The sequence below is a fragment of the Diorhabda sublineata genome, chromosome 2 (assembly GCF_026230105.1).
Source record: "Diorhabda sublineata isolate icDioSubl1.1 chromosome 2, icDioSubl1.1, whole genome shotgun sequence".
Classification (NCBI taxonomy): domain Eukaryota; kingdom Metazoa; phylum Arthropoda; class Insecta; order Coleoptera; family Chrysomelidae; genus Diorhabda; species Diorhabda sublineata.
The window spans coordinates 30,890,661-30,918,477 of NC_079475.1; the positions used below are offsets into that span (position 1 = coordinate 30,890,661).

General features: G+C 31.6%; 1 protein-coding gene across 1 annotated transcript in view; it reads right to left on the reverse strand.

The window, feature by feature from the left end:
- Positions 1–27,817, reverse strand: part of LOC130452850 (limbic system-associated membrane protein-like) — a 1,112,215-nt gene that overhangs the window by 384,379 nt on the left and 700,019 nt on the right. Inside the window, exon 5 of the mRNA XM_056792329.1 lies at positions 10,339–10,611. Within this exon, the coding sequence (XP_056648307.1) occupies positions 10,339–10,611 (273 nt within the window). The remainder of the gene's footprint in view (positions 1–10,338; positions 10,612–27,817) is intronic.

Below are 27,817 nucleotides of genomic sequence, written 5' to 3' on the forward strand. Positions count from 1 at the left end.
TGCTACTCAGAAGTTAATCTAAGTGATTGTTGTTGAGTAAGGCCGTTTTGAAATCTTGAAAAATTATCCAATGTAAGCTTTCACAAATGATTTCTATTTTTGCACAAACTTGCTTCTTCTAAACGTTCACTGTCAACAACATAACTCAAGTTCTAAATTGCTACTGGCTTCGCAACAACAAACGTCAATGTTCACAAATTAAGTAAAATCACAACTCATTAACGTCATATATTGTTCGATTGTGAAAATACAATCATACGTTTCGAGAAACAGTCATTTGAAAAATACATTTTATAGGGATTGAAGCCCGTATATATACAAGTTGATCAAGAAAACGCCAGGAAGTTCATGTAATCATCGCGTATTTCGTAAAAAGTTTATCACAATTATTCTTAAAAACGTCTTACAATATATTTTCATCCTAGCTCATAAAAAAATGCGCGTTATATGTGACATTTTGAATTGCATAAAATAAATTTAGATTAGTAAGTTGAGGTTAAAGTTTCTAAAGAAGACATGGATTATTATATCTTTTCTTGAGAAACTTATCTCTATAGTACTTTTGGGTATAATAAATACATTACCATGTTTCTAATGTAGTTGAGTCATAATTTGCCGAAGGAATGATTTTGAAGCAAAGTTTTTGTGTTAGTGAATTGCTTCACAAATCTTGAATCATGAATTCATATTTTACTTTTCATTGCTTAGATTCAGATATGAAATAGAGAAATAAACTCGTAAATTTTCAAACAAAGTAAAAATCACTCTATTTTCATTGGTAAACAACATCAAAAATAATACTGAACACACAGTTAACATTACTACCATACTAACACTCACAATTACACTATCTGACCTTTTCGATTACCAAGTTATCGTCTTCAGAGACTTAAGGTGAACTGTAAACAGTTTACATTCAGTTTCCGGAGACGATAACTTGGTTATCATAACTCGCGTCAGACAGTGTAATTTTAAATGTTGATGTAGTGTATAAACAGTGTATACAGTATGTGTAGTATATCAGCAACAGTTCCAAAAACCAAACAAAAATAAAAGTCTCTTCTTCTCTCCAGCAGCATAAGCAAATGCGATCCTTGCTTTTTCAAATTTTCAATACTTATCTCAAAATATTATGAGAAGTATAGAAGATAATATATTCTAAGGAATTGCTCTAACATATAGAAATTATGTAGACTGTATCAAAGTGTTTCCTATTAAATTTGTTATAATAGTGATGGAAAACTAATATTTAGAATAACATATAGATATAACAATATTTGATATAATAATCAAATTCAGCACGAGTGCACTATATAAATAGCTTGGTCACTATAATTGTCTCTAGTGCCTCAGTCGTCGCTGAGATACTGACGAATATTGATGGCCGCTAAGATATATAGCTCCGCCCATTATGAGTTTCAAAGTTCTGAAAGAGTTAATCAATTGATTTCAAAATAGATACAGACACTCATCGCCTTTTCTGCATAAAATTTTCACCATCGAGTTAAGATACCGAAAACTGTTTACCCATTTGATCCAAAAACAGTTGTTTAAGCAAATTACATTTCTCAACTGGCAAGCAGCTTCTTAACGATTTTTTTGATGAAGAAGAAACATGAATCGGTATGATAAATCGGATCTCAAGGAATAGTTGAAACTCGATGAACAACCACTATCTCAACACACAAAAAAAGTAAAGCTCAGCTGATAGTAAAACAATGACAAATGTGTTTTATAAAAAAGTAGAAATAAACGCTTGGTTATGTGGACAAAGCTTCGCTCCGAACGAAGAACTTCAGGAAGCTCGATGCATCCGACGTCTCTGCGAATATTACAGGGAAGGTGGTATCTCGTCATGACACATATTTTTGTAATGAAATATATTGTTATCTCAATACTTCTACCATTTATGGTTTATTGCAACTTGATGATAATAGTGAAGATGTGAACAGAGCTTATTCTTCTTCTTCTTTTATCTTTTCTATAAGCAATTCCACCTATTTCTTCCTTTTGTTGTGCTTTTAAGTTATATTATCTCTCTATCTTTTGCGGGGTCTAATGTAGTCGCTACTTACTCGATTTCTCAGTGTGTTCCCCGTAATTCTACTCAGTATTCTCATCTCAGCTGTTTCCAGCATTCTTTGTGTCTTGGACGTGTCCGGTCGCATTTCTGCTGTGTATGTCCTTATTGGTCTTATAACAACTTTGTAAATTCTACTCTTAGTTTCCGTTCTAATATGTTGTCTCTCCATATTTTATAATTGAGGCATCCTGATGCTCTATTGGCTTTCTGTATTTGTTTTTTTTACTTCTGATTCTACATCTCCATAGCTTGATAGTGTGATGTCTAAGTAGTTAGTTTCCATAATCTGTTGAATGCTGGTACCGTCAATTTCTATCTTCTATCTAATCGGTTCTTTGCTAATGACCAGTGTTTTTGTTTTTTGAGATGAAATTACCATGTTTAACTTCTTTACTACTATGTTAAACTTATGGACCAATCTTTGTAGGTCCTCTTCACTTTCTGCTATGCAGAAATTTTCATTTCCTTTTTTCCATCTTATAACCTTTCCTCCTTTTCACTGCACTTATTATTTTATCTATTATGAGATTAAAAAGTAGAGGGCTTAAAGAATCTCCCTGTCTTATACCCATGCCTATGTGAACCACGTCTTTTAATCTAACTCTGTCAAGGGCTTTTGTCAAGTGAAATAAGCAAATGAACGCTGGTCGATTATATTCTAGAGCTTTCTCTGTGATTTGTCTAGTTACAAATACTGCGTCTGTAGATAAAAGATATTCTTCGATTGATTGGTCGAATTAAAATTTTGGTTGTCATTTTTAAAGTAGTATTTAAAGGATTTATTCCTCTATAGTTTTCCGGTTCTTTTCAGTCTCCTCTTATAAACAGTAGATTCAGTATACTTGTTTCCCATTTTCCCATGATTTATGTAGTTTTTTTCGGAAAAATTATCATATTCTGTGTATCTTGAGCTTTACAGAACTATAAAACAAAATGAGACTAGTTGCAGCTATCAGAAAATTACTAAATTTTGTAATTCCAAGAAATATCCTATGTCTGAAGAGAATACTTTGTCTATTTGGCATTTCCCATTTTTCATTCAAAAATTCAGATTAACTTTCTGAGTTATGCCTGGATATATCAAACAAGTTTTTGAATCAATTTGTAAATGTTTGCCCTTTTAGTTCTTGATTCTTTGTTTTTCTATTTTATTTTTTATTTCAAAATCTCGATTAACCTCCATTATTTTAGAATCGAAGAATGGTTGACACACTGGAATTTCCAAAAAAATACTCTTTTCTTATACTGGGTAATTTTCGTTCATTCACTTTTTTAAATGAAAAACCCAGCGAATGAATTTTCTTTGCAGCCAATGATCTATAACAAGATGTGTTTCACAGTCACTGACTATTTGACTAAGTAATTTCAACTATTTTTGAATTGAGTATTCCATAAAAATTCAGTACTGTCCAATAGTTTCAGGGAAAATTATGAAGATGATGTACACAAATTGATGCGAGCTATTTCTCCAAATTTCAAAATTCAGTAATTTTTGAATGTCTGTAACTAGTCTTCTTTTGAAGATAATCTTACTCTGTTGTATATTGTTGTGAAGCTTAAAGACTCAACTTCAAGAATATAATCTGTTTTTGTCGTGAAAATCTGCATACATTATGTGTAATTTCAAATTTGGAATTTTTTTTCTGTGTAAGTTTAATGGGAAACTAAAATAAAAAAGCAGCACCTTGGAGTAGATTTCATGTTGTTTGAGGATTTTTTGTACATCAAATACAAACATTTACAAGAGTAGAAGTCAGAAAGAAAAGTTATTTAAGCACCCTAGTATATAGTATATATGTATATAATTAGAAATGAATATTTCCCACGAATCTTTACGTTATCAAAATCATTATGCATTCATATAACAGTCTAAAGGTTGAATAAGATTCCTAAAATCTTTGACTCAAATATTTTAGATGAATGTTATCATCACCAAACACTCTTTCAACTCACAAACCTTCATTTGAAAATATTTCTCTTTGAATTGAACAATGTTTTCAAATAGCATTACACTTTTATTCACATCCATGAATTATTTCCTTTGTAGTCATATTTTTATTTATTTATTTGTGTAGCTATTCCCCAGATTCCAATTCAAGATTATAGTATGACTAAATCTCAGATTGCTAGACACACATGCTTTTAAACGTTGAAGAAATGTAAATAAAATCTGTTTACTTCAGTATATGCTGCGTTTATTGCAGTAACTTTAATTTATTTTCCTTAGGTATTTCACAGATGAAAGGGCTTTTTTAGAAGTATTCATTTCGTGATTGGACGATGAAAATATCGCATCTTCTTCGGAGATCTCACAGCGGAAGTATTTTTGTCAATTGCTTTGCTTTAATTGAATAAAATTTTAGAAAAGTGATTCTCTTGGACTGAGAAATCACTGATAAGAATAAATAGATCTAGACATAAATTATTGCAGGAACGAGGTGATTATAAAGACATGTTTCTATTAATTATACTACATTCAAGAAAACTATTGAGTGAATTGATGAATATTTAGATAAATTCTAATAATTAAGTTGAGTAATTGTATGAATATATTATATTTAACTTGGTTCTGGAACATTTCTTGTTTATTGTAGTAGAATAATAAATTTGAGGATATGTTATGGTATCCTAGATCATGATGGTATTTCTTGTGTAGTACATGGGACGTGCAATGAATAAATTATAACTTGGCACTGAGATACACTACTATATTTGGTTTAGTGTTCAAAATTACGTAAATAGGTTAACATTACGATTTCATATGAACCTCAAACAAAATAATAACTTAAAATGAAAAGTGTGAAAAGGAAACGTACAACGATTTTCTATATTAGTTTTGAAGTAGGTAGGCCTTAAGGAGAGGTTCTAGCCAGTCTTCTAGTAGCGCGACCATTGTTGTATAGCTTCACCATTGAGTTGTTTTCCTGTTGAATGTGACTTTGTGGCTCGTTAGATTACATCCTTGATAAAAAGAATGTTTAAATCATGGTGAAGTATCTGATCACATATGTATCTTTATGCATCTTTGGATAATATGCGCTTTTTTATGTGAAATCCGTAGTTCCAAATAGATTCTAGTTGGGTTTAGTATAAAATGATTTTATTATGAATATTCAACTTCGATTTTCTCTCTAAGTACAGTTGCTGATTTTAAGTCACGCTGTCTACTTTTGATTTTAATATATTTTTCAGGTCAGCATGACGAAGGAATTGCTTCTGACATATTACTTTAGTTTCCATCTACGTCATAACAGAGTATTAGGTTTTGGGCGTGAAAGGGAAACATCCAACGATTTTTCACTTTATTCCAGTTCTATCAAGTCTTCTAGTAGCGGGACCATGGTTGTATAGCTCCTCTATTAGGTTGTTTTCGTGTTAAATATGACGTTGTGGCTCGTTGGATTCCATCATTAAGAAAAATAATGATTAAATCATGGTAAAGTATCTGATTACATATCGCACACTCAGAATGAGAGGATCGCAACTCAAAAAACTTGATTTGCAGGAAATTAAGGTTGAAAGTATAGTATATTATAAACAGCAAGAAAGTGACGATTTTGTGATTGATGCCCCCTGAAATTTTTTTGTGTGCAACAATAATCCTTCCTTTTTTATTAATTCATTACATTTTGCCATTTATTTGAGTTTAGAATATTATTTAAAAAATTTGTATAAGAAATATTTTGACCTATGACGATGCAACTCCATTTTTTGTTTGAGTTATTACCATTTCATAAATACAAATTCATTGAAAGATTTCTTTAAATTTCTTTAATTCTCCAAATGTTGTACTTCTTAAATATAGTTGGTTGTAGAAGCTCGATAAAAATAATGTAGTAAAGTGAAAACGTTTTATTGAAAAAGATAAGTTATGATTTTTATAAAAAAAGCAGCCTAAATAATATCGTAAAAAGAGTTGGATGATTTTTAAAACTCGGCATCTAATATCACATTTTGTTTTGGAACACTTGATTGCACTGAGTCTAATTTAATGGAAACTTAGTGCTTATTACAAATTATTCTTAGTTACGAATATTATTTTTAAAAAATACAACATTAACATAATCTGTATCACATTTTAAGAATATCTGATTGATCAAACAAATAGTCAAACTATTTTATAAAAATATACATACAATGTAATACAAATAAATAAAAAATTAACAAAATAATGGTTTTTAGCCTTAATTTCCTCTTTTATTGGTAACGTAAAAGTCAAAATACGTGTACGGAATGTGATTCTTCTCAAATTAAGTCATGAGATCTTTTTTTTTAAAGGGATTCCCGGTGGTGACTTGTATGCTGGCACTGGTGTCCATTCTTTCAAGTATATTGATTTATCTAGCTGGTCCTGTTTGGTGGAGGATAACGCCGATGCTCTCCTTCGTTTTTTAATTTTCTGTTCTACAAAAAATTTTATAGAATTGTCAACAGTAGTTAAAGTTTTGAAGTTTTTGTCAAAAAAAGTATTAAAATGCACCAAAAAAGGATTATTTCTTTCTATTTTAATAATCGATCTATCTCCAATACTAAATCGTTGCCCTTCGGTGTCTTTGATGAAGTTAAGTTCAAGCTTCGAATGCAATACTTTAAAATTGAAACAATTCATTGAAAGATAGTTCATTGACTACTAACAGAGGTGGATTTTTTTTTGAAGTTCTAATTAGCTGAATGTATTGTTGGGGTACGAAAATCGGTCCAGATTTTCTAGCTCTCGATATATCCTTTTCAATTGTTGAATGGATTCCGTCCCCTTCATTTTGTGTGTGACCTTCAATAAAATATGTAATCCGAGAAATTTTTTGAAATCTAGCCAAAGCGTACATATACATAGTCGTAATAAATTGATTCTTTTGTTGAGGGCAACAATTGTCATTAAAAGTGTGATTCCATTGTTTTTAAATATTTCTTAAATAAACACGATAAAAATTGTCACAACGCAAAAAATGTCATTGCTTCATGTGAATAATATATAAAGCTCAGTCACAATGCAAAAAGGAACATAGCCGTAGAATCCAATTTAAAAAGCTTAAGACACATGTTGAAATGTGACGTTGCTTCATACTCTAAACTATAAATGCATAGCCACAATTCAAATAGTGCCAAAAAATTGTTAATAAGGTGACATCAGCTCAAATGAAAAATAGAACAGCAAAGTCACAATTAAAAAAATGACATTGCATCATTCATGAAAATCGAAAAAAAAGTTACATCTCCCTTGCGCTCTCACGCGGCGTATACGAACACTAGAAAAGTGTCGTTGCTACAGAAATGTTCAGCTATAAGAGATGAATCTAGTCATGACAATAAATCAAAAATCGATTTTTTTGAATTGTGACCCTCTCGTTCTCAGTGGGCGATCTGTACTATGATACATCTTTGGCTGATAGGCGCTTACTTATGTGGAGTCCGTAGTTCCAAATAAGTACAAAAATGGTTTTGTATAAAATGATTGTATTATGAATATTCTGCTTCGATTTTCTCTCTAAGAGCCAGCACAGTTGCTGTTATTTTAAGTCAAGCTGTCTACTTTTGATCTTAATATATTTCTACCAAGTAAGACGTTAACCAAGATGTATGTCAATATATCTTTCGTCTTTCGTTACTGTTGGTATGCGTACGAGGTTATTTTGTCTTGTTAACTCTTGTTCGTCATCATATGTACTATTTGTAGATTATATGAAGGTGATGATGCATGTCAAAGGAGGCTATATGATCTTCGTTCATAGCAAATACCACTACGTCGTAAGCCAATGAGGAAATTATTTTGTTGTTAATTTCAGGTAAATGAATTGTGTAGAATAGGAATGGTGGTACTCAAGAACACTACCTTGTGAAACACTCTGTGGTTTAATTTGACACAATAGTATCTATTCGATAGGAAATAGTTACTGGATAGTATGATATTTGATTTATAAAGCAACGCTTTGTGTTAGACTCAGTCGAATGCTTGAGAAATGTTCAAGAATACAGCATTGTAATATTTTTTTTTAATCAAGATTTCTCGAACTTTTATTCACATTTCGATCGATTCTTTGGGTGATAGACTGGTTTTCTCGAAAATTGAACTAATGTTTTGTTAACAATATTGAGAAATCATGATCAGTGTAAATCTTTTGTAGCAGTGATCTTTAAAAAACTTTGCATTCTGTTGGATGTAGGTTGATAAGTCGGTAATATGGAACTTCATTGGGCTTTTTACTTGGTTTTGTAATCATAGTGATTTCGGCGAATTTCTGTATTACTGGAAAGTAAGTTTATGATGCGTTTGAATAGGATTCTAAGCATAGTAATAATTTAGTGAGGGAACTTTATTTATATTTATCCTGTTATTGAATCATAGCTTGGTTTGAAATACATTTGTAATATGCACTGTAAAAAGTTTATGTCCGCCTTTTCTTGTGTATGGTCTCTTAAGTTTCGTTTTCGCATTCTTCAATGTCTGGCCGTTTACTAAGAGGTTTGTTATATATTATTGAGAAATTTGCATCTCTGATGTCTGTTGCTAGTTTTTCACGTAGCCAATTATAGATGTGGTATATGTTAGTTTGCTAGATTCTCATATTCCGGCGATTTTCTGGAAATAATATTGGTTGCGATGTAAATTGCCAGGCCTCTTTTTGCACTAGTATGGTAAATTACTGAGATGCAGTATCTACGTCGTAGGGAGATTTGATCCGCCTGAGAAGATCACTGTTTTCTTCTACGTAGGAATCAAAATCAGACCAATTGGTACTTTTATGATAAGCCGAGAAGAGAGGGTGAGTTGCTAATAATTGTGATACCCATGATATTGATAACTGGTGTATAATACGATGAAAAATCGGAGTAATATTCCATGCCATAGTTGTTTGTTGATACTTCTCTACTCTACCAATAATACCTTCCCACACATTTAACGATCATCTAGTTTGACTGTGTGTCACTATGTGATATGGATTTGTTGATGAATAATAGTAAACGTATGGCCTATTATCATAACAATTTTTATTAAACGTGACTTTATCTCCAAATAAAACATAGTCTCTCTGATGAACATTGAGATATGTATATCGTTTTTTTGAAACGATAGCATGTATCGGTTATTCATTCTGAAAACGGGTCTACTCAACGAGCACGTGTTATCATGACACAGCCACAACTGTCTGAAGTCCAAACTTGTTTCGTTTAAATCTTTTTCAACCGAATTGCCAGACAGAGCGTTGCCGGAGTTGTGCCGATTTTTCTAGAGCGTTATACTGTCCTCTATAGATTGCTCCATTTATTAGAAGTAATGCGTTGAATATAATATGAATAAGAATAATTTAAATTGTTTATTTTCTCTTCAACAAAGGTTGTTTATGAAAAAATATTGGAAATAGCATCCAGGACAGTTGTCCAATAAAAAATCTAAATCTTTTCTTCTTTTTATCACTAAAGTGAGTGGAAAGCTTTTATTATTTGTGAGTTAATTTGTGGACAGGTTCAAAAATTTCTTTTCAAACAATTCCAATAGAAAATTCTACTATAAATTATTGTTTATTATAAAACAACTTAGTTATTTCAACAATTGGACGCTACCGAAATCGGCAGACTCATTCATCTCATCCTCCACTCTTACCATATGTTTTATTACTATTTATACGATGGAGTAGTGAAGACATAAAAAGGGACAATAGAAATTTTTTCAGTAATATAATAAAACAAAAAACTAGAGTGGAAAATATGACAATTATTTTTATCATTGTCACCAAGATAAATGCTTCTATAGGATGGCTAAATGCTTAGAGTAATTTGTGAAGTAAAAAATTTGGATTGGGTGAGGAAGTGAATTAACTATCATATTTTTTTGTGAAAGAGTCCTAGCTCTCTTCCAAGGTGCATAATTGCGTATGTAAATACCTATATGAGGAAAAGAAATGAGCCAGCGAAGATTATTTCTGCGAGAAATAACTGAAGTTTGTATACTATTGGCAAAAGAATGATCACAAACTAATATTCAATCTAAGAAATTAGACCACTCGAATAGTAAACTGAAGAAAAAACTCAAGAAAATATTCCACTGGACGAAAAATTGTACGAACGGATACCAAACAGAAATGTTGTATGTATGAATAAATTCTTTTATCCATACAATAATTTTGTGATGTGTAAGTGAGAATATGCAGATTAGAACCTGGCTACGTGAGTATTGACAAAAAAGCTGATTCATAATATTCATGGTATCCATTATGAAAAATAATATATAACATATGTGATGTATATTGAATACTTACATAAAACATGAAGTACAATCTGTTCGGAAACATCTTCGCCAACTCCATTATTAGCGGTGCACTGATAAACTCCGGCTTGATGGCGGTCAACCCTGTCGAGGCTCAGAACGGGGGTCACGGCCGTCTGCACACCGTCCGGTAAAAGGTTGTTTTTTCGCGACCATGTCACTTTCGGGGGCGGATTTCCCGATGCTTTGCACTCGAGTTTCACAGAAGAACCTTTTTTCACTTCAACGCGACCGTTTGAAGTAACATAGTGTATTCGAGGAGGAACTGCAAAAAAAAAGAAAAAAATTAGTTGGATTATATCATATTGATTCAATAAAAATAAATTGAAGACTGTTGTGAATCAAATGATTGAAATGTTTAGCTGAGATGAACGAGTTAATAAAATAATATATATATATAAAAGTGGGACTGGAAAGTGATGTCGCTTTCTGTTATTAAATTTGAACGAATAAATAAATAAATGATTTTGGCGTTAAGAAAATGTTGGAGCGATTAGTATGGCAGTATGGCAGGCCAGGCTGTATTTCCCACCTTAATTCAATAATTTTTCGTCTTATCCAGTGCGGTCAATCTGCCTTTCATTGTCGTATTGCGAAATAAATCTTTTATGTGGATAATCGATCAGAATAAAGTTCTGCATTAACAGTCTATGTCTAAATTTCAGTTTTTCAAAATGAACAATTACGTGTATATTCCACCAAACACAGCGCTTTTTCAAGATGTGAACTCAGAATTATATGGATATTACCATGACGCAGTTTAGATAATAATATTGGATTCATTTCTCTGTCCAGTGAAAAAACGATCGAAAAACAGTTCTGTCGGGATCTGTTGAAACAATACGTTGCATGTGTTCAATTGGATGGCTAATTATTTTTCTGTTGCAAATGTTCTTACTTGACTCGAAGTCGGTTGAGGGTGTTCCTCGATTGTCTGACATAGATATGCTTACACTTCTGCCCTCAGTCTAATGTTGATCATCAAACCAGGAGTCAGAGAGATCGAGGTTGATTAAATCTCATGTAATGTCAGGTATGCTCTTCTGGTATTTGGCCAGCCATTTCCCTCCAAATTACAAAAAATCTCTATGATTTCATCATTTAGAAGAGAACAAGTTATATAATATACGCAGAAACGACATAATTTTCTTGTCTAACATAAGTCTCACTTGTGTGCACATCTAAAGTAGGAATTATTTGATCTATAGCTTACTTATAAATGCGATCAACAACAAATGAAAAAGTACCGTGAGCGTACTTAATATGAGCTTAAGAAGAAATTTCGTCTATCTAAATTGTCATCAACTTGCGTGTTTTGCTCAAGAAAATATTCTCTAGTCTGGACTGATAATTGAAAATGAAAAGGCAGTTTCGTGAAAAATGACACAGCTTAAAGCAAATGGGGTGTAACTATTCTTTCAAACAAGCTGTAACTATGAATTATCGAATCATTTATTATTATTATTCGCCCTGGAGCCAGGCCTGCCTGGATTTAGTGGAATTCTAAAATTCGGCTGTCGTGCCGACGATGTTTGTTTTTTAATAATTTTTTTTTATTTTATCAGGCGGTTCATTCACATTGTTTCTGTAGCGCAGTTAAGTTCAGTTTATAATAAATAGTTGTACTGAACAAACTGAAATGGAAATTAGTCGAGGAATTTGAATAAATTATTTTAGTTAAGTGATTGCGTTAAGTGAATTATATAATATAATATAATTATATATATAAGTTAAGTGTAGTGTACGGTATTTAAATAAATTATGTAAGAGACAGTGTCTATTAATTCACCCCACGAATAGAAATCGTATAAATAAATTAGAAAAACACTACATTATTTACGGCAATTATTGTATAACAGAATCATACTTAAACTGCACTAGTTCTAAGCATTGTTTTCACTATTATACCGATTCCATACGTCACTCTCATACTCCATTTTTGTAATATCATCATAATTTGAAAATATTATATATCATTTGAATATTTCATCCTGTTTTTGATTAACCAGGGTTGAGAAAATTTATTGTTTCGCCAAATGTGTAGAAGAATTATAGTGAAAGTGCATTTTGAAAATAAATACTAATGATACTGTTCATCTCCTAGATCTCCTGTTGTCCTTTTTTGAATTCAAAATGTAACGATCACACATAGTAATGTTTGGCACTGGCTTAATTTACACTCAGAACCTTGATACCGTCTCATTTCAAGATGAAACGAACAAGTCTTAAAAAACCTTTGGAAGTTTGAAATTATTGTGGGCGATTTGGGATTTTTCCCAAGGAACATTCCAGGTAATCCTCAAACAGTATCAATACTGAACAAATGCACTGCAATGTACTGTAGTTTCATCTTACACTTCAGTATAAACATTAAGGACATTAATTAGGAATGAATTTTAAATGAGGAATTCATACATTTGATTTCAGATGAGGTCATATAGATAAGTTGTGAATTGAAAACATGTTTAGTTAATAATTAATAATAAATGACCATAGAATGTCATTGTTTGAAAACGTAAAATTTAGAATTTCATTAATACCTAACTTTGAAATGAATGTGTTTGTTTCATATCTATTCTATTCTTCATGTTTACCTTGCATATTTTTGTGATAATAATTATGTATGATTATTTAAAATTAATATTATTAATCTGCTGTATGAAACGATAAATTATTTCTTAAGTACGGTCCTGTTACATCATCGGCTTTGTCGTTTTCAACTTTGATCAGGTGCACTGTGGTTTATTTTTTTTTTCTCCAATAGACTTCAGCGAGTTATCAAATCATTGAATCAGTGTATAATATAATAGTATTCTAATAAACAACAATTGAACATTTGACATTATATTTTGGAATATATCAATGTTATATCCCCAGTATTCGACCAAGTTGACATTTTAATCATTGTATATGTGGGTGGCAAAAATTCCAAAATTAATTCATTATAAGAGAATATAACTCTTTCATGGTCTATACCCTTTCATGGTCTATAATGTTTGGTCGCAACACAAATGTTAACGCCCTGTGGTCATCAAGAGATTTAGTGCTGAATTTCACTCCTGTACAGGCTTTGGTCACTGGTGTTGTAAAGAGAAAATATAAATCTCTTATTACTGTAATTTTGTCGGATCAAAAGTTGTAAGTGAATTGAGTGGAAAACGTTATTTAAATGAATTTTAGCTGAATTGAATAAGCAGTTTAAGTTATAAAACCTAGAAAGTATCGGAAAAAAAAGTTTCAAGAACGATGTGCAGTCAAAAATGGACTAAATTGATAATGATAGTGTATCAATATAATAAGAATTAGTTTTTTCGCCTTAGATCCTGCGAAATCAATATTTCATTCCTGAATCATTAATCATAATTTCTAATTATTTTCCAAACTTGATAACAGTATATAGGAGCTCACCCCAATAAGCGACTGCTTCATACTTATTCGATACGATGACCATGTTGTTACTCATTACCGCATTGTAAGAATACATCATCTAAAAACTGGCAACATCATGTTATTCAAGATTATCCAAAAATTCACTATGCAAAAATCATCTACCTACCAGCACGTTTTAATACAATTATATTTCATTTTTGTCCAGTACTATACGTTATATAAGTAGTACCTCACATCTATTTTTTCAGAATAATCACAATGATAGCATTCCGTAGTTAGAAGGATGTTAAATGTCATAGCGTACAATGATTATCTCCTACAAATTCCAACAAATTTTCTTTGTGATTTGATAGATGTTTTCTATAAAGATCCTAAGGATAATATTGCAAGAAGTGATTTCAAAGCGGTAACACAAAAAACAATTTCCCGTCGACGCAGTACGTACTACTACTTACGCTCTCCTTCCCTTAAGGTGAACGACTGTTCCTCTTATTTGAAATATCGCTTCTTCAGTTTTGGTGGAAACTTGTTCGTATCAAATGTTATGTATAATTTTCAACCATTGACATTTCAGTTTGTAAGCTGAAATTAACTATACTTCAAATGTTACTTCATTTGAGAGTGAAGAACAGCCTCCATGAAATCCGTGAAGAATTTTATTGGATGAGCAACTTCCATGAAATGAAAGAGAGGTGCAAGAAATGTAACGTGGACTATATAGCAAGAGTAATGCACCCTTAAAAGAATATAATGTTCGAAGCCTTGGGACGATGTCATCACAATATTGTTTTAAAAAATCTCTCCTCTCACCAAAATTATTAGAACTATATTTTCAAAGTTCTTTGAGACTAAAGTTTTCCAAAAAAGGGAAGCAATGGATACTTGCGTTATCGCTAAAACATGTCTAGTGGCAGAGAACGATGGTGAATACAGTGAATTTTGATCGATTATTTCATTAAATGAATTAGAGGAGTAATTTTGAGAAAAATATGATATAACAAGACAAGTACAACAGTTTTCCTCTACTCAAGAAATTGAGAAAGGGGAAAGTATCAATGTAAAATATCTCTAGCTAGTAGTTTTCAGTTATACCAGAGCGAAGTGTAAGGATGAAACCCTTAAAAAAATGCTATTTGAAAGTGACATGAGGAGAAAATCCAGTGATTTAGTTGAAAAGGGCAAGTAATGAGCTTCCACTATCTGGAAACTATAACATCAAGCAATAGAAACATAGAGTGAGTGAGTGAGCACGCTTACATGTCAACAAGGCCGCCAGAATCCCTGGAAGTTTGCGCGATCTTACATGGCGCAACAAATTTATGTCCACTTCGATCAAGACGTGTATATATGACACAACTGTATATCTCATATTAATATATCCAGATAGCAGATACAAACAGAACAAAACAACAATGATGGAAGACTAACTCTCTGGGACAGAAAAAGCAGTTCCGATATTAGACAGGCTTGCGACACTGGATACCAGATTTAGTCAGATGGATACATAGGTGATGACATGAGTGGAAAGCCAAAGTCGATATAATGAGGGAGTATCAGCTGGCAAAACAAACATTCAAGGAGAATCCAACCCCCAGATAATCAGCAGGCAGACCTCCAGAGAAATAGTCCGAGTTATGGACATCGATATCCCAAGATTGAGACTGAGGAAATTTGAAAATACAGGAAAAGCCTTAAAATAATGAGAGGAAGGCTTGAAAAGATGTATGAACGATGTACACGAGTTGATCATGCTGGCCACCAAAATACAATTTTAAACTCAGTATAAATTAGAAAATAGCGAAAATGATTTAAGTTTGTATTAGTGACGTCGGTGACCGAATTAGAAGTGACGCTCTAGACACCTGAATTCAAAGAAGCGCGAATCGAGGAAGTCAATTTAAAAATAACTTTTATTGAAACGGTATTGAAGCTCAGAACACAATTTTGCTCATTTCATCCCTCTATTTAAAGTCTGAACATTTTTAAAGCAATGCTTTTGTTTTTTCCTGTAGCCTTCCTCACCTTGACAATATGCCACATTTTCCCTGGTATTTTAAAGAATAGAGAATTAGTGGTTTTGACAAACAAAAATCGTTTTTTTTGACTGCAGCTGGAACTAGTAGGGACAATTTAACACCTGGGGAAATGGTAATGTATCAAGTTCATCGAAATAGAATAGCCAATATATTAAAATTGACAGTTTGAAAAATAACAAAGAGCAGTTGAAGACATTGTAGATGTTTGAAATTGGAACATTTGGGTGTATACACAAGGCACAGAAAAAGATGGACTGTACAGTATAAAACTTCTGCTCTCTCTATTTACAAAAGAAGTTTCCAAAACCTTTTATTTCAACTGTGATAAATTGATATAGCTATTGGTGGAGAGATCGACTAACCGAACCTTCTATACTAATTAACAAACTTTTATATTATTTGGATCACTGAATTACTGTTCCATTTCTGGTTAGTTTTTATTCTCATATTACACTTTTCATTTTGTTTGTTAGAAAAATCAGTATTTTGTCAGTTTTCATCTTAAATGTGATATTGTTATCAATTTTCCTTGGTTTAGTTGGAAATGTATGTATATATTTTTCGTAAATAGACGTGTCCCGGTTCTAGGATGTTTTATATTGTAAATTCAGGAAACTACGAAATCAGAACTTCATAAAAGTAAATAACATAGAATACAATAGATATTCTGTTTTGTAAATTTAAATGAACCGCGAAAATAGATTAGTTCTGCCACGTACCATCGAGAGCACTGGCAACGAAAATCCGTCATGTTGTTTCCACTGAATAACAACTAAGTTTGCATTTCTTAGTGTATTGTCTGAGCTTTAATCCCAAAATTCGCACTAATTTCACAGATTTGTACCTCAACTCAATATTCGAGAATAGGAAATACAAATTTGCTGTATAATTAAACTTGATATCCAGGCAGATATTTCGCTTGGTACTGAAACTTTTGGACGATTTTATTCTTGCTACAGCTACACATTTTGTGAATACAAATATTGTTTATTATTTATAGCAGCTCATTTTCATTATAAATAATGGAATAAACTTCGATGTTTTAACTGTTGAGTTCGGAATTTGCAAAGATGAACTTAGGTTTCTTGAAATGGTAAATAACATGGTTATAAAAACGTAAGAAGAATAGTGAATTTCCACTGTAGTAATTTGTTTTTATATGAACCCATAGGATTTTTACGGAATACGGAAAGTGATTTGTTCGAATTTAATAACATTTCTTAACAAATTCCACCATTGTAGTATTTTTCTGATTCTATTGTAAGTAATGTGAGAAAACATGATGTATTATTAGCGAAGCGTTCCACCATTATTCAATTAATCTTAAGGAAAAACCATTAAATTTTAGGTTACTGTTGAATATGATAATAATTCGTAACAACTTGCCCAGACTAAACTATAATAAACTTAAGTTTACGAGATACATTCAATTTATTGCCAAGAAGTTCAAGCCTAATTCGTTTTCACTTGGATTATCAATTTCTGTACTTCTTGGAATAAACTGTTGCACTACTGAATAGAGATTCATATTTGAACTGAAACATATATTGATTATCTCAATGTTGATTCAAATGGCACGTTCAAGAATTACTTGGGCGTGATTTCCGAAGAAGTAAAACTTTTTGTTCATGGACCCAATATTAAACCATTTGCTAGAAAAAAAAATGTGGTTTCTGCAGATGAACTGAATTTTCATGAAAATAAATGTGTGAATTTATCTTTATATCATTTCAAATAACATCTATAAACTCAGAAATATGAAATGTTCCGATTATTGATATCACAACTCTAAAATCAGATATCCACAGCTATTTATGTACTGAAAACCGTTTTTTTATTGACTCCTTACAGGCTATTGTAAAGCCCTACCAATACTTATTGATTATTGAAACACTCTCTTTAATTATTTGATGTATTTTTTAACATGAAACTTTTTATTTCTACTTCAAAATCTTCTTTACGTAAGAGTCGTTATTGTTTCTCAATTTTTTAATGTAACTTTCCATTATCAACCCGATCTTCAGCTTATTTCCATATTTCAGGCTTATTATTACCTCGTGAGTAGGAAGAAAATTGTTGTTGTCATTATTATTATCCCCTATTTAATATTTGTCTCCTAGTTTCACTGAATTTGACCAATTCCTACCACTATTAAACTATCTATTCTTCATGAGTATATATTTTTTATTATGGTAACCAGTACCCTGATAGCAAGAAGAAACAAGATATTCTAATCAAAATCATATAGTTGTGGTTGACATTTCATAGTGCAGTATAGTCATAAGAAAAGTGGATAGAGAAATGTGAAAACTAGCACCTTCTACTGATCATCTTTTGTCTGCAATCCTTCCTTTCCACTGTTTTTCATAATACACTTCATAGAGCTAAAGTACTACTATTCTATTTATTGCTGCATGTGAGTTTCGTGGTACTATGACAAGAAAAACTGTTGGAAGAGTTTCATGTAAAGAAGGATTAGTAATTATGAAGTTACATATAATCTTATTATGAAAATGTAGTGCAAAAATCCTTCGTTCAAAGTTAGTATAGAGAATTATGTAACGCTACTTTTGGATTCATCTGACAGAGAATATCTAAGACGACAAGCGTGTATTAATATTTGAGTGAAGAATGCGCCAAAAGTATCCTCGTTTTAATTAAAATTTTACCCGGAGAACAAATAGGGTCTTTCTTAAATAGCTTAAGACGACGAATAACAGGAGAAATTGCTCTAGGTGTTCGTGTATTAGAATAAATTGGGATGTTGTGTTGATTGTGCATAGTATATTTGTAAAATTAAAATCTCTCATATATATATTATTCGAAGGAAACAATTAAGAAGTGCAATTATATTCATTCTTAAAAATTAACTAGTATATCCGATTCTCATCAAAGAGTTTTCGATTGCCATCATAAAGAACATAATTAGGGTTCGGAGCCCTTGCGGGAATGAGGGTCTGCCTATTGCTCAAAACTCATTCAATTGAGGGATAAATAAAACAACATCCAGCAGTTGAACAAAAAATTCTATAACGCAAAAGTCTGTGGCAAAGTAAAACAAATGTCTTACTTTTCTAAGAGGCAAATTTTGGTTTATGAAGACTCATTATTTTGCTTTTCATGCAGATAATGTCATTATAAAGTTTGAATAATAAATGTTGTCATATAGGGAATATTTTCATTTACTGCGTCGACCATAACTTCAAATTATTTTATATGAATAGTTTATCAACTTTAATTATCTTTTCTACCAAATACTATATGAATAAATAACTTTTTTGGAACCTAAATTTAATTAACGTGCACTGAGTATATTTTGACATAAATCTTGGAACAATTGGTCTTCAAGAAAGATTTAAATATTACATGCTTATGATGACAAAGTTGGAAAAGAATATTGTGAAAATATAGGTACAGAAATGTGAGGGAAAATTGGTTATATAGAACCACTTTCTGATAATTAGCTGACATAGCCGCTATTTAGTAATGGAGTTGATGTAAGACAGTGGATTATTGGAAACTATTGGTAATGTGCAAAAAAATATTGAAAGAACATATTACCATGAATCATGGGCTTGATATATACAGTGTATGCAGGAGCACAGTTTTATTGTTGTTTTTTAGAAGAAAAACTTTAAAGTCATTTAATAGGTCCTTAAGTACAATTGATCGGATAGTTCATACACTGAAGCTTCAGATATCTATAGGAAGTTTCATTTCGCCTAAAAAACTATTCTCATAACTTTGAAGAGATTCGTGGGAATGTACGAATAAACGTAGTTTATTTTTTCAATATAATATTGCAGCTTTATTATATCTGTAGTATGACGTATCTACTCACCTTATATTTACTTTATACGACAATTTGCAATTTCTTTCTTTCTAGATCGGTTGATCGATTTATAATGCGACAATAAAATCAGCAGAAAAAGAAAGGAATCAGTGATAGTGTCATTTGAGTCTCCTTACCGAACTGTTAAATGAAAAGAATTACTAAGAAAAAAATAATAATGAGCTCAAATTAGGTCGTTCAAGTTGTCTAAGGGTTATTTAGAGGCAGAGAACAAAACTTACATGTAGCTATATTCTTTCACAGTAAAATAATTAGGGATGATGGTACAAGAAACAATTTTGTTCGATTATCATCTTATTTTCACTATAATATATTATTTTACTTGTTCATTTGCAGAAAAAATTGTCATTGAAACTGATTAAAGTCATTAACGGCATTGAAATTTCAATTTTCCTTTTATTGAAGAATTATATGAATAGTTGAATTTGTATACATTTAATAGGGGGTCGGCTTAGTTGGAATTACCTTAGATACGTAAATTGGATTTTGTTGTTGAATTTTGATGAAAGAAAAACAACAATTCATTATCAGAAATATTCACTCTACAGGCACTCTAGGGGCTTATGAAAATAATAAAATAGCTAGAAAGTAGTTCTCTTATGATGCTACAGTATCTCTATATAATTGTTATTTTGTGAATGTTTTGACCACCTCAATAAAACGGTCGAGCAAAATCCTATTCAGATGAATGCTAGTTATTCATATAAAGTTTAAACGTTTTTCTTATTATTTTAAGTATTTTTGTTATGTAATTGTTATATAAACGTTTATTTTTCGTTAATAAAACTGGTTCTGCTAGTTGGGCGATTTCCATGACAAAAATTTCAATTTTATTCCAGCTAATCATTAAAAAGTGGAGTTCAAACTATGTGGAGAATTTGGATGCACCTCTAAAAAATTGTGAACAATTGAAAACAATTCTAGAGAAATAAGGAAGCTTAATGTTCATAAGAATAATCTAGATATACAGCAGACACAAGGATACTAAACCTGGCTATCCAGAATCTCAAACTCCAAATCATGATTAAAAAATGAATCTATTGGTGTTAATCTAATTGAATTATCAAAAGACCCCAAAACTTACTCACATTGGAAGAATACTAAGAAATTGAGAAATTCCATCTAGCAAATTAATAGTAATATTAGTATATATATTATGAAAATTATTCCTAGATATAAAAATTGTACCAAGATTTAGGCTGAAAATTATATTTTTCATCTTTCAGTGGATTTTCAATAATGTATGGTTTCCAATTTTTAATACAAGACTAAACGTAACTATTATTGAAGTGAAAATTTATTAGTTTATTTTTGAACGATTTATCCCAATGAGATTTAACTTACCTACCATTGATTTATCAAAAGTATTTCACATTTTACTCTTCGTTTGACTGAATGCTAATACTAACGACTTCTCCAAAAAACTGTTATAAGATTTACAAAATCGAGGTATTGGAAAATACGAGCGTCCTCCAACTTTCAAAACAGTTCAAAAAATGAACACTGTAATGTGACTCTCATTTATATGAACAGAAGGATAAAAATTCAAAATTCTGTTTGAAATGGAAATCCATCAATTGAAGCAATATTTTTAAATATTTCAAACTTTTTTTATTGAATCATATATTGTGAAAAAGTATGTGGAGTCAATAAGTGGAAATTTCAATAAAAAATTCCATCCAAACAGACAAACTAACAGACTTATTTATTGAATGTGACAAATTTTTTTGTTTAATACAATCATTTGGTCTAGTTATTTGGTATTACATACTTATTTTGGTTACAATACAATGTCAACTCTATTTTATTTTAACAATAAAATTGTTATCGTTACATATTAAGAACTGAGACAGAGACACATATAAAAGGGAATTCAAATCGGGATTAAATGGAGAGATTTTAATTAAGACTCTTTGATTACCTCGTCCTGAATCAGGTAAATGCAAATATTTGTAGATAGCCCATAACATTGAATAAAGGGTGGTAAAAACCTTATATGTATGTACCCCCTTTTGTTTTGTACCACTGCAATTTTATATAAATATTCCATTTCAATGTGGTCAATAACAAAATTTATCTGTTAGTCATAAAAGTTAATCACGAATGAAGCAGAAAATTCGTGGTAGCAGCATGTTGCAACATATGTATTGACTCATTTAACCCAATACAATCACCGTAATTATTATACCAGAATTGATAATGCGTACATATTCAGCGATTAACCAAAAAGTATGTAGACTAACAATAACTAGTCTGGACCCCGTTCCGGTTACTAGTGTCGCTTGAACAACGCATTGACATTTGGAATTGTTAGAAAATCTCTGATGAAAGCCACGTTGTAGACTTTTTACAAGTGATATGAATGATTCAAAAGTGGAAATAAGTCAATTGAGGATATGGAACTATCGGAGCGTCCTTCAAATTTGAACACACTGTAATGTGACGACTCTCATTTATATGAACAGCATTTATATGGAGTATTTTACGTACTTAATTTATTTATTTTTATTTTATATACACACTTTACTTATCAATTGTTTTCGCTTTTCACTGTCAAGATGTATTCACTATGCCATCAAATTGTTGACTGTCCTACATCTGCTAGACTTCTGTAATTTTCAGATCCTTGAAATCTCGAAATCGCAGTAAACAAACAAGTATACTTTCTCACAAATTATCTCTATGAGAACAGTTACAAAAGATAATGTAAATAGATCACAGAAAAATACCCGGCGCGCACGCCAAACTTTAGCTTCGATAACATATATGTGCAGGATCGGTTTCACGGTTTATGTCAGTGGGGGAGTTGGTAACAATACTTGTTGGTTCAAACAGTCGATTGTCAACGTTTCATTGTCATTAAAATATGAGATCCGGATTTCATCATCAAAATTGTTAGTGGAGTTAAAAAGTATGGCTTTGTCAAATTCAAGGGATCTACAAGGAAATGCTTGAAGGTATGAGAAACAATATATCAAAAATAGATCTAAAACATGCATCACGTCACAAGTTGCTTTCAATTCGCTAGTTTTTGGTCGCTAAAAGTTGTTTGTCCATGTACTAATTTTTGTTCTCTCGAGTTTTGTTCGCATTGAGAAAACTTATAGTTTTGCACTTAAAACTGATGGTTAACATGCTTTCACAGCCTTGTGGAAGAGCAGCAATATATTTTTATGATGAACAGGATAAATCATACTTTAATGACTGCCTATATAGAAAACATTTCTAACTGAACAATAAACTGGAGCCCTATCACACATTACGGTATAATATGAGCGGTTTTCCGTGACTTGAATGTTTCATATTCCGGTGATGGCCTGACCGTAAGGAGAAATTGGTGATATACTTCTGAAAAATTAAATACAGAATGCCATAACGATAAATGTTGTCAACAAAGCAACATATTTCTTGACCGAGTAGAAACACAATACGCAAGCTTTTATATGACATAGTCGCTATAAAGAATCTCATATTTTTGCCCATGTGCAGAAAATGAAAATAATAAAGTTCCGTTATTTATTGGCAATACCAATTGCTTATTTACCCTTTGTGAGCGTTGTTGCTTATAATAAGGACAAGAAAAGCTCTAGGGAAAATATGGGTGGTTATTTTGGATGATATACACCGACGAACAAAACACCGTTTATTTACTTCATGATAATGTATAATTTTTGTGGGAGAATTTGTGTAAACTTAAATTCCAAATACAATTTCATATATGCGAAGCAAATGTATACAAGTATCCTAATTCAGAGTTATGACTTTATATTGATTTTTGTTAAATGACAATATTATAATTTTAATGGCTATTATTATATCAGTGGTGGATTTATCAGCAAGCTGAGTAGAGTGTAGCCTAGGACGGCAGATTTCAGGGGCGGCAAATTTGTCCAGCAATTTTTTATTTCCATTCAAAAAATTAACAAAATTATTCACAATAAGAAGATGAGTTTGGATGAGGCGAACAAAAGAGTTTCAAGTTTTTCAAAGAAATGGCGATGGAATTAAGCGTATAGAAAGGATTTGATGGAAAACCTGATTATATTGGAACATCTGCAAGTGACTACTTTAGAAATAATACGTTTCTAGTTGCCTTATTTCGGCATTAACAGAACGGCAAGAGGCCTATAACGGACTTAACTTAAAATTGCCATTTTTTACAAAATTGAGTGATTTCTCACCATAGATTCTAATAGAAAAGATAGTTTTATAAAAAAATGCATACGCTTTCAAAGCTACCTCTCACTTTCTATTTCGTATTACTCTTTGTACAGAGAAGAACTATCAACTATCGATTTAATGTCAAGAAATGCTTAACGCTTTAGCTCTTTTATGGAGCAGAACTAACATAATTAATGATTTTGTTGTTAAGCTGTGAGTGTAATGAAAAATTTATATCTACTAGTTGCTTGTCTTATAAGCTTTATCCATATTATATAAGAAATGAATAGTTTTAAGAGATATTGTAACGTTTTCGTATTTACATATACTCTATTCGTGGGGTGAATTAATCAACACTGTCTCTTACGTTCTTAATTTACTTACACACTATGCAATACACTTAACTTATAATAATTTCCTTATAAATATTACTTGAACAATTTCTGTGATTACTTTCACTAACTCGTTCTTTTCACTACGACTATTTATTCAAAACTAAGCTTATTGTGCTGCACAAATAGAATTCTAAAAAGTTCTAGTACAAAAAGAAACACAAGAAATAAATAAATAGACTTTTCTAGAAACCGTTTAAAATTCTGTAATCAACCGTCTTTTATAATAAAAGTTCATCAAAGGCGCGTCCGCATTTATAAAAAAAATAGATGAAAGGCGCCGCATGAATTCTCTGAATTTTAAAATTCCATTGTAGCTGGACAGGGCCGGCTGCGAGCTTGTTCGTAACAATACGTCAACTTACTAGAGTAGTATGTGATTCAAATTAGCTTGAAATGATGTGTTTTAACAATTTGTGCTGTGGAAATAAGCGAGGTTCTTACATGAAGTTGGAATGTTTTTATATAAAAAAAAATGTGATTTGAATAAACCAAGGTATCGAAATTCAGAGGTCACAGAGGTCACAGAAGATTAATCATTAACTTATTACTTTTTATAAAGAATATCTTACATTATTAAATAACAAATTCCAATTTATTCCATAATAAATTACAACAGCTTGTCCCTAACTCTATTTAGCAGAGTACAATATAAAATTATTCCTACTATTAGTTCCATTATTTCCATCATAAATATGCTGTCCCTAAATGGTTTTGTATTAACTAATGATAGCATTTTGCCTATTCTATGGTCACATCAACACAAAAATCAATTAATTCTAATTGGATCGAAGCCTAATTATGGATTTGTGAAATATACCTGGAGGATGAATAAAATAGAAACAGTTACGTTTAATGTACGAGTACCTATAGATTATATCATTTGGTATATACAGGTATTAATAACCTATTTTGTAGCCCCGTCAACCCAAATATCTGTTAATTTTATTGTGCTTGATCTACTGATTTGTGGAATAAGCTAGAAGGATAAATAGAAATAATAATCATTCTCACATATACAGGTGTTTCAAAAAAAGGTTCCCGTCTCTAGGATAGATAGAAAACTAAAACATATTGTGGTTTGCTCAGTAAAAAATTTTAGTAACGCCATCTTTATTCAAGATAAAGTACATCGAAGAAAAATGTGGAAATTATGAAGTAATAACCGTTGCTCTTATAGAGTATTTTTGAAGTTATTAATTATTATCATCATTATTATTATTATTAATTAGTAACTATTATGTGAATTGAAAATATTTTGTCGCGTAAATGAGATCCCTTCGATAAAACGGATTCATTTGAAACAATTGGGACTGAGGCCTTCCGTTTCTTGTAAAGTTTCACAAAAATCCCGTCTGATCAGTATAGGATCTTGTTAAATTTAAATAAGAATAGGCACTGAGCTACTGGAGGCCTATGTATGGAACACATAACAATTTGATGATCATGTATTGCGGTTCTCTTACTCAAACTGTTGTTTGTTTCATACTTAGGGCCCCAATAGCTGAGTACCCATAATTATTTAACTTTGAATTTTACACGGCAATAGCAATTCATTGATAATTATGACGTTGATTTAATAATAATCACATTTCTGAAACCTTGTTATTTATCAAATTAGATATTGTTAATCAAAATGTACTCAAATTTTGAATGGACTAACATGTTATTAACCTTACGCGAGTATTTAGGAAACTCTAGTGCAACTGTTACGCGTTATGCAGAAAAGTTTTCTCGAAGAAACATACCAAGTAAAAATAGATTGAGAGCCATTGAACGAAGTTGTCGAGAAACTGGAAATGTGAAACCTAAAAACATAATTCTAGTAAGCCAAAAACAACAAGAAGTATTCATAACGAAAATATGATTTTAAATTTAGTTGATCAAAATCCAACAGTTAGCCTAAGGAATACGGAAAAACAAACGAATACGTTCTCCTCAAGTACTTATAGGATACTTAAAGAGCAACAACTACATCCTTGTCATTACAGACAAGTAGAAGAGCTTTTGCCAGACGATCTACCAGTTCAGACGAGGCCACTTTTACGAGACTAGGTATGTTTAACTCCCATAATGCACACTACTGTTGTGATGAGAATCCACTTGTCAAAATGGTATCACATTATCAACACTCATTTAAAGTTAATGTTTGGGCAGCAACTTTAGGTAATAAATTAATAGTATATCAAATTCTACCTGGAAATTTGAATGATGATGTACCTGGATATTAGAAGACTTAACCCTAAGCGAGAGAAGATCCCTATTTTTTATGCGCGATGGAGCTTGCCGCACTTTGATAGAAGGTGTCGTAAGTGGTCCTATTCATTGGCCTCCTCGGTCATGTAATTTTAGTCCTTGGATTACACAGTTTAGTCGTATCTTAGAGAAAAAGTTTATGTTACAGAGGTAAATTCACCTCAAGAATTGACAGAATTCAACTTCACTTTAATGATTTTATAGCTGACTCCCAACCGTTTAGAAAATTAATGGATTCTTTAAAAAAAAAAGGATACAGTTCTGTATTCGTGAAAACGGAAAATATTTTGAACACAAACTCTAATTGAATTCTATTTTCTGTTATTAGCCGTTTTTCAAATTGTCATCTCGTGATTTTTTGTTCAATTTACATTAATCATTACTTCATACCTGCACCGGTTAATAATCGAGTTTTATCAAGAGTACCTTTTTAGTACAATTTAGTTCAATTGAAATTATGCTTAATAAATCTATTATTGAAGAAGTTATGGTCAATACTACTTGGTACGAACCGTGTAACTAGCGCTCTCTATGAGAGTCAGACATAAAAACATATTCGTTGGATGTATCAAATCTATCGTATAAAATTTCAACACAATGTTGCTATTAGTTCGGGAAAAGTCGTTAAAAATGTTTTTTTCGACGCTCTTTATCTATACGGATGGCGTTACGAAAATTTTTTAATGAGGAAACCCCAAATATTTTTCAGTTTTCTATCTACCCTAGATATAGGATCACCTTTTTTGAATTACCTATTAGAGTGCCATCTACACAACGTCCCAAAGGATCTATTATGTCCACTTTCTTGCTCTGGTACTGGGGATCGTCAAAGATTTCAACTAATCTATCACTCCCACGCCTCTTAGTAAGTACAGAATGTAAGATGACTCTAGTTGCCAGATTTCATCGTCTTTTATTTCATACTCTCCCAAGTTTGACGCTCAGGAGCTCCGTAGTGTCTCACACTTCGGGAGAATATAGATGAAAGTTCTGTGTTCTGTGCAATAGAATCTGCATATTGAATTTCCTGTATTGTCAGGTATGCTTTAAGGCGATAGTGCACCGACAAGACTTTATGAAGTCTTGGTGGTCTTGGTCGATATCTTCCCAGACTATTCTGAAGCTTTGCTGCTTTGCTCTCATAATTTCTTCTTGTACGCAGTCAGTTTACTAGGGTCTCCGAAACACTTACTCTATTGATATTTCAAAGCATCACTTGGACAGATGGTCATTTTACCAAAGAGCATCGCTTACTTTTCTGCTCTTCCGTATGGATTAACTTGAAGTTAAATTTTATATTGATATTATAGAGAATTTCAATAATAAACCAAACAAGCAAGTGTTTTGGTTCTCTTTCCTAGAGCTCTTCTGTCATCAACATAT